Below are 13,222 nucleotides of genomic sequence, written 5' to 3'. Positions count from 1 at the left end.
TAACCCTAAGCACTAAAAATAACCCTAACCTTAGCCCTGACCCTAACCCTAGCCCTAACCCTAACCCTAGCTCTAACCCTAACCCTAGCTCTAACCCTAACCCTAACCCTAACCCTAGCCCTAACCCCATTTCTATTTTTTTTCTGGTTCTGGACATGCTACAGAGCTAAAACTTCACAGGTACACTTTTTAGACCCCCCAGACAATAAATCCAAAGACATTTTTTTTTTTTTTTAAGTTTTTTTTTTTTTTTTAAGTTTTCCAATAATTGTCTCTCTATCAAAAATGACAATTTTTAAGAACTTTTTTGTGTGATTTAGTGTCTAGGGGGTCTAAAAAGTGTACCTGTGAAGTTTCAGCTCTGTAGCATGTCCAGAACCAGAAAAAAAAGATAATTTTTCAGTAGAGCAGGGATGGTGGGAACCCCTTTTACACCTATATGAATTTTTTTTCTGGTTCTGGACATGCTATATTTTCTATATATATATATATATATATATATATATATATATATATATATATATATATATATATATATATATTAAAAAATACTCAAATACCAGCCCTTAAAGGGGCTTTTGGGGACAATATATATATATATATCACAGAACCAAAAAAATACTCAAATACCAGCCCTCAAAAGGGCTTTTGGGGACAATATATATATATATATATATATATATATCCAAAAAAAAACTCAAATACCAGCCCTAGGAAGGGCTTTTTGGGGTGCTGTCCTTACAGCAGGAGTGTACCAAGAACACTGACTAACAAGACCGGGAACTGTCCCCAGCTATAACAGCAGCAGCACCAGCACTTTCCCTGCTCTCAGTAACACAGAAATGATCTAAGATGGATGCTGCCCTTGCTTATTTATAGGAGGTGGGAGGGTGTGGGAGGGAGGTATGCTGATTGGCCTGGAATGTGTTTGCTGACTGTGATGTTCAGGGTCAAAGTTTGCCTCAATGATGATGTATAGGAGGCGGACCGAACATCGCATATGTTCGCCCGCAGCGGCGAACGCGACCATGCGAAGTTCGCCGGGAACTGTTCTATACATCTCTATGTGTGACATAAAATATTGAAATGACCGCCATTTCATTCTCCAGAGTGTCTGTCTGTCTGTCTGTCTGTCTGTCTGTCTGTCTGTCTGTCTGTCTGTCTGTCTGTCTGTCTATCTATCTATCTATCTATCTATCTATCTATCTATCTATCTATCTATCTATCTATCTATCTATCTATCTATCGCACCCTACAAATAGGTACTAGGTAAAACTATAGTGGGCCCTGTCTGCCTAACAGCAGGGCTGTGATTTATCTGGTCAGGGTGTCAGGGCTTCCAGATGGGCCTGATGAGGGGAGAAGTATCCCCACTGGCTCCTGTGAGAGGCTTCTCATAGGGCAGTGTGGGAAGCCCAATCAGAGGACACATCCCAGCTTGTAACTACCCCAGAAGGCAGATTATGCTGCAAAGGATTCTGGGAGTGGGTATAAGTTTGGGGGTGGCACATGACACGGTGTCTTCGGCAGGAGCCGAGTCCCAGGAAGGAGAGTGCGGCTGTCTCTCCTCCTGTCTGAGGAAGGCGGATGTCTCGGGGTGTCGCCTGAGAATCCAGAGAGTGCTGAGTCAGCTGAGGGGATCCGGTGTGCCGAGAGCCTGTGGAGAGAGAGAGGGTTCCAGTCCCAGGAAAGCCTACACAGGGCTCGAGTACTGCGGATTGCCCCTGGGGGTCTTCCTAGAGTCAGAGGGGACCACTCCGGAAGAGGTTCTGGGATCCAGTGTCAGCTAGCTGTAAAGGGGGTACCTAGGTTGAGGACCCTGAAGTTGTAAAGGGGGTACATAGTCAGTGAACCCTGAAGAGTTCAAGTAGTAAAGGGGGCACCTGCAGTCTGGGCCCTGAATTGTATTGCGTGTGCCAGTTACAGTGATATGTAGTGCAGGTCCCAGTGAAATACCCACAAAAGGATATATATATATATATATATATATATATATATATTATATATATATATATATAAATATATATATATATATATATATATATATATATATATATATACAGTTATAAGTAAGATACATCCTAGGAAAATTTCAGCATGACCATGTCACCCTCACATGAGCCCTCGTCTATGCCAGCATGTTGATATCACCTGCCCTCAATGGACAGCTATCTAGGTACTCAACATAATTGCTGCAAACATCAGGAGGCATCCCCATCTCCCAACCGAAGTGACTACCGGCACCACCCGTGGTGAACTATGACCACCTCAGATAAGGGTGGATAAGTCCGAAGTCCAGCACTGCCATACCTTTTGGAATTTCTTGGGGCAGCCTCTATTTTGGTAGGTTGCCTTATAGAATGGTAAGGACTTATTAATGAAGGTCTTCTAGTACCCGCCTCCACCCTCATCCAGTATAAAAGGATGGCTTTACGCATGTATAACAGAGTGACAGACAACAAAGTCCATTATGTCCCAAGGGGCGCCAGCTCTTCCACTAGAACAAGCAAGCAAACCACCAAGGTTAGAGGCACTCTCAGAGCTGTAATATCCTCAAGAGTCCCAACCACCTCCCGCCAGAATTGCTGTATTAGTGGGCATTGCCAGAATATATGCTCAAAGTCTGCCGGAGAATGGCGCCAACGCCAACAGTCCGCAGGACCAGACGCATACATCCCTCTTCCAGTATAGAAAGATGGCCTTACGCGCGTAGAACAGAGTGACGGACAATAAAGTCCTTTTTGCTTGAGGGGCACTGGCTCTTCCACTAGACCAAGCAAGCACACTGCCAAAGTTAGAGGCACCCTCAGAGCTGTAATGTCCTCAAGAGTCCCAACCACCTCCCGCTAGAATTGCTGTATTAGTGGGCATGGCCAGAATATATGCTCAAAGTCCGCCGGAGAATGCAGACAACGCCAAAAGTCCTCAGAACCAGAAGCGTACATCCCGGCAATCCTGGCTGGAGTATAATATACCTGATGGAGAAGTTTATACTGTAAGAGGTGTTCCCTGGAAGACACCAAATATTTGAAAGGGGAATCCCACATATCATCTTAGTCATCACTCTGAAAATCGGGTATCACAAACATCCACCACTCCCTACATTTGTTAATTGGCTTTGGCGTGTTGTAAATAATTCTTTATAGACTATGGACAGCGTCTTAGGCAGTTGTCCCGAAGCCAGCAACTGCTCGAAGACTGAGGACTGGATCTGTAGAGTGGTGCTTCCAAATTGGGAAAGGAAAGCATGGCGCACCTGAAGGAAGTACCATTCATGAAGTTGCCTATACAGTAGTTCTATTTTATGTAATGGCAAAGTTATCGCCAAATAAACAGGTCTACAGCAGAAATGTAAAAATTGCTCTGGTCTATAGAAGGTGAACAGGTGTTTCAGGTGACGTGGTTAATGCATTTTAGACCCAGGGCTCTTCTGTATGAAACAGCTCTGTATAAGGAATTTGGTTTGACATTGGACTATTATTTGGAACACTCGCCAGGTGTCCTGTTTCTATTGTAATCGCATCTCTTTGTTTTTTTTCTTACCTGGACATATAGCCTTGGGCGCTGAGGTAGGAGGAGGTTTCAGTGGCTGCCTCTGCCGTGTCATAGTCAGAACTGGTTACTGGAATGGGAAAAACACAGAAAGCAAGAATTTGTTAGCCAGGGACATTTTTTGTATTGTTCAATAATATATTGTATTTTTTTTAGCCTCCAGGTGTTTTTTTTTTTTTTTTTTACATACTGTATATTATTATAATATTCTGCTTACTGTATATACATATTCTTATATATATAATATTCTGCTAAATAGCTCCAGCTGAGATTAACATACAGTTTAGCTGGCTCATGGATCTTTGTGTATCCTTTGTCATGTATTGGAAGTTTATTTGTAAAAACAAATTATAGATGAAAAAGATATAAAGTAGTTTAAAAAGAAACAAAGAAAAAACAAACTTGGCCAAAGCCATGGTAGCATCCCTTTTAACCACTTGCCGACTGCCCGCTGCAGATATAATGGGGCACGCAGGCTCGGCTGCGCAAACTGACGTATGGGTACGTCGGTTTGCAGGAATGCTCCTGGGGGGGCGCGCACTGCCACCGCCCGCCCCTATTAGGAAGGGGGAAGCCAATCCACACAGCACCGGGCACCCGCAACTGCTCCCCGCTGAGAGAGAACGACGGTCAGCTGTTGTAAACACAGCAGGCCGTTGTCCTCTCTGGAATGATCACAGAGCGCCTGTGATCCTCCTATTTAGGAACACAGGTCGCTGTGGTGATTCCACATGTCCCTCCTCCATACAGTTAGAAAACACCCCCTAGGCTCACACTTAACCCTTTAATCACCCCTGGGTTAACCCCTTTCCTGCCAGTGTCATTATTACAGTAACAGTGCATATTTTTAGCACTGATTACTGTAGTAATGTCACTGGTCCCCCCAAAAGTCAAAAATGTCAGTTAGGGGTCCGATCTGTCCACAGCAATGTTGCAGTCCTGCTAAAAATCGCAGATCACCGCCATTACTAGTAAAAAAAAAATAAATAAATAAAAATGACATAATTCATTCCCGTAGTTAGTAGCTGCGATAACTTGCGCAAACCAATCAAAATACGCTTATTGGGATTTTGTTTACCAACAATATGTAGCAGAAAACAAATTGGCCTAAAAAGATGAAAAAATTTGATTTTAAAAATTTTTTTTTGGAAATGTTATATAGCGGAAAGTAAAAAATATTTTTTTAGTCGGCATTGTCGCTCTTTTTTTGTTTATAGCGCAGAAAATAAAAATTGCACAGGTGATCAAATACCACCAAAAGAAAGCTCTGTTTGTGGGGAAAAAATTGACATCAATTTTTAGGGTACAGAGTCGCATGAACGCGCAATTGTCAGTTAAATAACACAGTGCCGAATCGCAAAGATTTGCCTGGTTATTAGGGGGGGAAAACCTTTTGGTCCAGAAGTGGTTAAGCTTAAGGCAGCTCTAGCTCACATGGTGGGCACAGGGTGTGCCGGGTGTGCCTGGGCACACCCAAATCACCCAGTGCGGTGCGGATTCCCCTTGCTTCCTTTTCCTGGTGTCCCTTGTCTCCCTCGTGCAGTGCTGCTAGCTTCCCTCCTCTCCTGCCCACTGCTGACGGGGGATGTTTCATGATGGATGGATGAATAAACACAGTGAGTGATCTGTACCGATCGCTCTTTTGTTCATTCTTAACTGAAGCATAGTAAACTATGTTTTCTATGCTTCAATTTGTGAATGAACAGGAAGCCGCTCAGCACAGAGCACTTCCCATCCGTCCACTGTCCAGTGCAGCTGAGGCTGCAGAGAAAGGGGCTAGGAAAGCTCTTTCCTCAGTCCCTTTCTCTTTGTCTAGACCCTTGATACTTCACTAAAGCCCCCCAACGGGCTAAAAATTGTAAAAATGAAAAAAAATGAAAATAATAAAATTGTTAAAAATAATAAAAAATAAATAAAATTGTATAAAATAATAAAAATAATAACTACCGACACCGCCTACTGCCCTACCGTCACCAATATCTGCTCTACTGGCACCGTCCACTGCTCTGCTGATATACAAGCATGCGTGTTTGTGCTCTGGGGTGCACAACCTAATTCAATAGGCTGCGCACACCAATGTCTGTAGATACTAATATCTAAAGCTCTTCTCTGCTTTTTTTCTGTACCCAGATCTCAGAGGGTGAAACACATCTAGAAGCAATTCTGACCTGCATGAACCTTTCAACTATTGAACCATCAAGTACCCAAGTTGCTTAAATTATCCCTTTCTAGTTTACAGTATATGATAGGGGTCAGCAGCCTCCGGCATTCATGCCAGAGGAGGCACCCAACGCCTTTTCTGCTGGCACACGATGCCAGAGGCGTAGCTAGAACCTTCAGGGCCCCGGTGCAAGAAACCATGAAGGGCCCCTCCCGGACTCCTTCAAGCCTGGGGCTCTTCCCACTGATCCTGGGGCCCTTTACTCTTGTTGCGGGTCCCATTATTAAGGTCTTGTAACGGGGACCCTTTCACAAGTTCTGAGTTCACAAGTTCTGAGGTTTCGCCTAGGGTGTCAAGAATCCTTGCACCAGCCCTGGGGGCAGGAGAGGGGAGGGAGCACAGTGGGGGTGGGGGGGGGGGGGACCAGGGGAGCACACAGGGGCCCTGAGACAGCAGAACACAAGTGAACTGGATAGGAGGAGTGGCGGGGTCAGCATACAGAGGAACCAATCTCCTCCATTTTCCTCCTTCAGCTACCCTAACCCATCCCAGCTCCATTAAAAAATGCTACCAGTTCAGCACCCCTAAGTCCGTATTCTTTCCTGACTCCCATGCACACACCCATTCTTCTCTCACTCTGACTCCTCAGCACACTGCTGAAGGTTTTCCGCACTCTTTGTTCCCATCTCCCATGCATTCCCACCTGGCCCTAGTTCAGGGGTCTCCAAACTTTCTAAAAAAAAAGGGCCAGTTTACTGTCCTATAGACTTTAGGGGGGGGCCAGAATGTGGCCATTGGGAGTAGAAAAGGTCCTGACATCAGTGGGAAAAAAAAAAAATTGTGCCCCATTGTTGGTGCCATTTGGAGTAATTGTGACCCCCTTGGGCCCCATCGTTGGTGCCATTGGGAAAATTTGTGTCCCATTGGGAAAAAATTGTGCCCCATCCTTGGTGTCATTGGGAGCCATTGTTGGTGTCACTGGGAGAAATTGTGCCCCATATTGGTGTCATTGGGCCCCATTTTTGCTGTCATTGCTAGAAAATAGTCCCCATCCTTGGTGTCATTGGAAGGAATACAGCCCCTTCATTGTTAGTGGGGAGAATTGTGCCCCATTTTAAGTTCTAGCTGATGAAATAATACCCCTAGGGCTGGATAAAAGCTAGCAAAGGCCGCAGTTTGGAGACCACTGGCCTATAGTTCATGGCTTTCTCCAGGACATCCTTTCTGCTTATGTGTGGGGAAACCAGAATAATGAGATCTACAGCAGGATCTGACAATGAACCCTTTTGTGGCACCCTTGGTTGAAAAGATTGCCTACCACGGTATATTGGATGGATGGATGGATGGATAGATAGATAGATAGATAGATAGATAGATAGATAGATAGATAGATAGATAGATAGATAGATAGATAGATAGATAGATAGATAGATAGATGGATAGATGGATAGATGGATGGATTGATGGATGGATGGATAGATGGATGGATAGATGGATGGATAGATAGATAGATAGATAGATAGATAGATAGATAGATAGATAGATAGATAGATAGATAGATAGATAGATAGATAGATAGATAGATAGATAGATAGATAGATAGATAGATAGATAGATAGATAGATAGATAGATAGATAGATAGATAGATGGATAGATAGATGGATGGATAGATAGATGGATGGATGGATGGATGGATGGATGGATGGATGGATGGATGGATAGATAGATAGATAGATAGATAGATAGATAGATAGATAGATAGATAGATAGATAGATAGATAGATAGAGATGGATAGATAGATAGATAGATAGATAGATAGATAGATAGATAGATAGATAGATAGATAGATAGATAGATAGATAGATAGATAGATAGATAGATATAGATGGATAGATGGATGGATAGATAGATAGATAGATAGATAGATAGATAGATAGATAGATAGATAGATAGATAGATAGATAGATAGATAGATAGATAGATAGATAGATAGATAGATAGAGATGGATAGATAGATAGATAGATAGATAGATAGATATAGATAGATAGATAGATAGATAGATAGATAGATAGATAGATAGATAGATAGATAGATAGATAGATAGATAGATAGATAGATAGATAGATAGATAGATATAGATAGATAGATAGATAGATAGATAGATAGATAGATAGATAGATAGATAGATAGATAGATAGATAGATAGATAGATAGATGGATGGATGGATGGATGGATGGATGGATGGATGGATAGATAGATAGATAGATAGATAGATAGATAGATAGATAGATAGATAGAGATGGATGGATAGATAGATAGATAGATAGATAGAGATGGATGGATAGATAGATAGATAGATAGATAGATAGATAGATAGATAGATAGATAGATAGATAGATAGATAGATAGATAGATAGATAGATAGATAGATATAGATGGATGGATGGATGGATGAGATATAGATGGATGGATAGATAGATAGATAGATAGATAGATAGATAGATAGATAGATAGATAGATAGAGATAGATGGATGGATGGATGGATGGATGGATGGATGGATGGATGGATGGATGGATGAAGAAGGCGTCTAGTTTGTTTGCAGATCTTGAATCCATCTGGTGGCGGTAAACTTATTTTTTTCAATATACATTTTAGGAATCACCATTTTTTTCTCATATTACTCTACCAAAAAGTTGTATAAGAGCGCCCTCTAAAGGTGTCTAATATGTGCTGCAATAATAAATCCAAGGTGCAATCAGATACACAGCAATGTTGCCTTAGTACGACTTTGCAGTGGTAAACCTCCAATGTAAGGCTACATTTTTAATTTAAAAGTTTATTTTTAGTATATATTTCCAAGAAAACCAAAACTGTTTAAAGCATATCAACAAATCAGAGTCTGCCTTAAAATTTTAGGCAACAGAAAAAACTCCACCTACAAGGTGGTTGGCTGAGATGGGTACCATCCTCGTACAACATTCCATGACTCGTGTACACGTGATACTTACAGTCCACTCTCAGCTCAGCCTTGGTGGAAGCAACCCCCATCCTGTTTTCAGCAAGGCATCGGTACACGCCCATGTCTGTGGGAATCACGGCCGTTATAATGAGCTGGTGGCAGCCCTCCTGGTCCTCATTGATCATATAATGGTCATCTTCCTCTATCACCTTCCCATCTTTGAACCAGCGCACGGTTGGCATTGGCTTTCCAATTACAACACAGTCAAAACTGACTGGGTAGCCATCTTGAACCTCTTGGTTTTGGATCTCGGTAATAAATATCGGAGCTTAAAAAGAAAACAAAAGCATATTTATTTACATAAGAAAGCAAGAGCAAAATGGAAATTTAAAAAGTTTTATAAAAAGTAGTCTTGTGGACCAGGGCTGTCTTTAACACAGGGCAAAAGGGGCAGCTGCCCTGGCCCCATTCATTGTTGTGGGGGCCCAAAGCAGCTGCCCCTTGAGCCCGCACTGCCTGCAAATAGTTGATAAGTGGATTTGGGAGGGCCCAAGAAAATATTTGCCCAGGGTCCAATCAATATTAAAGACGGCCCTGTTGTTGACACAAGGTAGTTACATTTTATAGTTATTGCGCAGATAAACCCAAATTAGAAAGCCGCTGGCAAAAAACAATACGGATAAGATTGTAAACAGCATATGCAAATAGAAAATTGCAGTGCCACAATGGCAAAGAAATTAGGTCCCATGAATATTACAGTCCAATTAGAAGTGATATAGTCGAATCATGAAACTAGTAGATCACTCCAAGAAAAATGTGAGGGATTTAGGGCTCTTTCATACAGGCGGGCCGTTCGTCTGTTTTTTTGTCGGATCTGAACGGTCCCCCTATGCATCCCTATGGGGCATCGGATGTCAGCGGAGACATGTCTGCTGACATCCGATCCGATCCGTCAAATCTGGAAGGATGGAAACCCTATTTTCCATCCGTCCAGCGGATCTGAATCGGATGAGAACGGACCGACGGTCCGTTCCCATCCAATTCCCCGATAGCGATGTATGGGGAACTGACAGCTGTGTCTACGCACACAGCGCGGAGAACAGCTGTCATCCTTCTGCTCAGTGGGGGATCGGCGGATCGATCCCCCGCTGAGATAAACAGAGTCCGTTTGACGGACACAGTGTGTGAAAGAGCTTCAACATATATGTTCAACATATATGAAAACAAAAAAAAAAACACATTAATAGTGACTATTATATAAAAAGGTGAAACACCCAGGAGCGCCTCCACCATATAATATGAGATGGCTGCCTACCGGAGGAAATGGACTCTATATTACAGTGGTGGCTGGTGCTCCATGGGCCGGGGGGGTAGAAGATGGACCACACCAGCTCCAGCCCACACACCATACCCCCATACCCCCCCCCGGACCCCACACCAGCTACCCCACACCAGCTCCAGCCCACACACCATATACCCCCCCGGACCCCACACCAGCTCCAGCCCGCACACCATACCCCCCCCCCCCCGGACCCCACACCAGCTACCCCCACACCAGCTCCAGCCCACACACCATATACCCCCCGGACCCCACACCAGCTCCAGCCCACACACCATATACCCCCCCGGACCCCACACCTGCTCCAGCCCGCACACCATACCCCCCCCCCCCCGGACCCCACACCAGCTACCCCCACACCAGCTCCAGCCCACAACACCATATACCCCCCGACCCCACACCAGCTCCAGCCCGCACACCATACCCCCCCCCGGACCCCACACCAGCTCCAGCCCACACACTATATACCACACCATATAACACCCCCCGGACCCCACACCAGCTCCAGCCACACACCATACCCCAATACCCCCCCCCGGACCCCACACCAGCTCCAGCCCACACACCATATACCCCCCCGGACCCCACACCAGCTCCAGCCCGCACACCATACCCCCCCCCCCCCCGGACCCCACACCAGCTACCCCCACACCAGCTCCAGCCCACACACCATATACCCCCCCGGACCCCACACCAGCTCCAGCCCGCACACCATACCCCCCCCCCCCCCCCCCGGACCCCACACCAGCTCTTAAAATGACTGTGAGATATTTAACATCCAATGGCCTGGTTGGGGAAAGGCATAAATCTCAACAAACAGTTGAGGTTCACACAGATAGGTCAAGTGAGATTATAAGTGGGGTACCCCAGGGCTCTCTCTCTGTCTGACTAATCCTGTTTAACCACTTCTGAACTGGAAGGATTTGCCCCCTTAATGACCAAGCCATTTTTTGCGATTCAGCACTGCGTTATTTCAACGGAAAATTGTGCGGTCGTGCGACACTGTACCCAAAAAAAAAATTGATGTCCTTTTTTTTCCGCACAAATAGAGCTTTCTTTTGGTGGTAATTGATCACCTGTGCAATTTTTATTTTTTGCGCTATAAACAAAAAAAAAAAGAGTGACAATTCCGAAAAAGGAAAACAATATTTTCTCCATTCTGCTATATAACATTTCCCCCAAAAAATGTAAAAATCTAAATTTTATATTCTTTTAAGCCAATTTGTATTCTGCCACATATTTTTGATAAAAAATAAAAATCGCAATAAGCGTATTTTGATTGGTTTGCGCAAAAGTTATCACATCTAAAAACTAGGGGAAAGATTTATGTCATTTTTATTTATTTATTTGTTCTTTCCACTTCTAGATTATGGCACCAACAGTGCTCACTGGAACATTCAGAAGTTTAGAAACCCTTCTGTAACCAATGCCTCCAGTATGTTTTGCAACAATAAGGTTGCAAAGGTGTTGAGAGAGCTCTTTGTTTTACCCACAGGCCCCTTTCACACACTGAGTCCATCAGGCGGACTCCGTTTTTCTCAGCGGGGGGATCGATCCGCCGATCACCCGCTGAGCAGGAGGATGACAGCTGTGTCTCCGCGCTGTGTGGGGAGACACAGCTGTCAGGTCTCCATGCATCTCTATCGGGGAATCGGATGGGAACGGACCGTCCGTTCTCATCAGATCTGATGGACAGATGGAAAATGGGGTTTCCATCCGTCCAGATTTGACGGATAGGATCGGATGTCAGCGGACATGTCTCCGCTGACATCCGATGCCCCATAGGGATGCATGGGGGGGACCGTTCAGATCCACCAAAAAAATTGACAGGCGGATCTGAATGGTCCGCCTTTGTGAAAGGGGCCTAAATGAAATGTTTCTTGTGTGACACCTCGGTAATGAGACACCTTTTTATAGGCCATCAGTTGAGACTGAACCAGCTGATATTAATTTGCACTGACAAGGGGCAGGATTGCTTTCTAATTACTGGTAGATTTCAGCTGGTGTCTTGGCTTTCCATGCCTTTTTGCACCTCCCTTTCTTCGTGTGTTCTATAATTTTTTCCCTGCGTCATTCCATTTTATTACACATAACTTCATTTCTGAACTTATTTGTTTTGGTGTCTTTGTATGTATGGATTGCATGGGTTGTTACCGACATGTGGTGAAAATTTCAATAGCACCTTTAGATTTACCTAGAAAAATGGTGACGTATTCAATACTTATTTTGCCCACTGTTTATATGGGATGTGGCACTTATTTAGGCAGCAATATCTTCTCAATATTTTATTTTAGCTAAAAGCATACTCTTCTAACCTGTGTCTGTTGTCATTAAAGTAATCTGCTCTTTGGCCTGAAGGCGCTGCTGCTCTGTAGCCCCGGTTTCTATCTTCATTATCCGTAGCTCAGTCTTTTTCGGGCCTTGCTCAAGAATGTCAATCTTCACTTTAAAACCCATGGCAGAAAACATTTCTCTGAACCTTGTGGCAGCGACTGTAGCTTCAGACATAATTTCAAATATGATGTAGATGTATTTGTCATCCTCTCGGTAGGTCTGGTGGTCAATGGGAGGCATTTCTCCCTCATCGGCACTCACAAAAATTTCTTCTTCCACATCGGATATTTCTAGAGAAGATTTTGTTTTAAAGATCTTGTGCAGCCTCCGTCCTGCTTTACGGAAGGCATCGTCCAACTCACTTCCAGAAGAGCTCTCCGTCTCGCTGTCTGTAGTATGACTACGCTTGGCCGGAATGTGTATTGGCCTATATGGGACGTCTTGTAGGCCACCACCCACCACCAATTTTGCAGTGTGGGTCACTGCTCCAAATTTGTTTGATGCTTCACATGTGTATTTTCCGGTGTCCTGGAGTTCTACAGCAGTGATAATTAAGGAGCAAGTTCCATCACTGTAGTTGTCGATATGATAATGGCGTCCATCCAAAAGCTCCTCGTCATCTTTCAACCAACGAGCCGTAACATCAGTTTTGCTGATGGCAACACATTCAAGATGAACAGTTCCACCTGGTTCAACTGAAAGATCTTTGAAGGTCTCTGTAAACAAAGGACATTCTTGTTGTTTGATGACCTTCCGTGCTTTGTATCCCTTGAAGGCAGCTTGGATTTTTGTTGCTGCTTTCTCCAGTTCAGGGTCATCATCCAACATCTCAGGCGGAATAAGTTCTTCTGGAGGTTCTGGTTTCTTAACC

At 44.0% G+C, this 13,222-nt stretch overlaps 1 protein-coding gene across 1 annotated transcript in view; it reads right to left on the bottom strand.

Moving 5' to 3' along the window:
- The window catches only part of OBSCN (obscurin, cytoskeletal calmodulin and titin-interacting RhoGEF), a 740,285-nt gene that overhangs the window by 351,919 nt on the left and 375,144 nt on the right, over positions 1–13,222 (bottom strand). Inside the window, exons 70-72 of the mRNA XM_082257722.1 lie at positions 12,333–13,222; positions 8,728–9,006; positions 3,544–3,622 (exon numbers count right to left, since the gene is read on the bottom strand). The exon at positions 12,333–13,222 is cut by the window's right edge and continues 460 nt beyond it. Coding sequence (XP_082113848.1) covers positions 3,544–3,622; positions 8,728–9,006; positions 12,333–13,222 — 1,248 coding nt within the window. The remainder of the gene's footprint in view (positions 1–3,543; positions 3,623–8,727; positions 9,007–12,332) is intronic.

This window comes from Pelophylax lessonae, assembly GCF_965119305.1.
Source record: "Pelophylax lessonae genome assembly, chromosome: 5".
In the NCBI taxonomy this organism is placed as follows: domain Eukaryota; kingdom Metazoa; phylum Chordata; class Amphibia; order Anura; family Ranidae; genus Pelophylax; species Pelophylax lessonae.
Note: the sequence above shows the minus strand (reverse complement) of the source record. Positions and strands in the feature narration are given on the sequence as shown.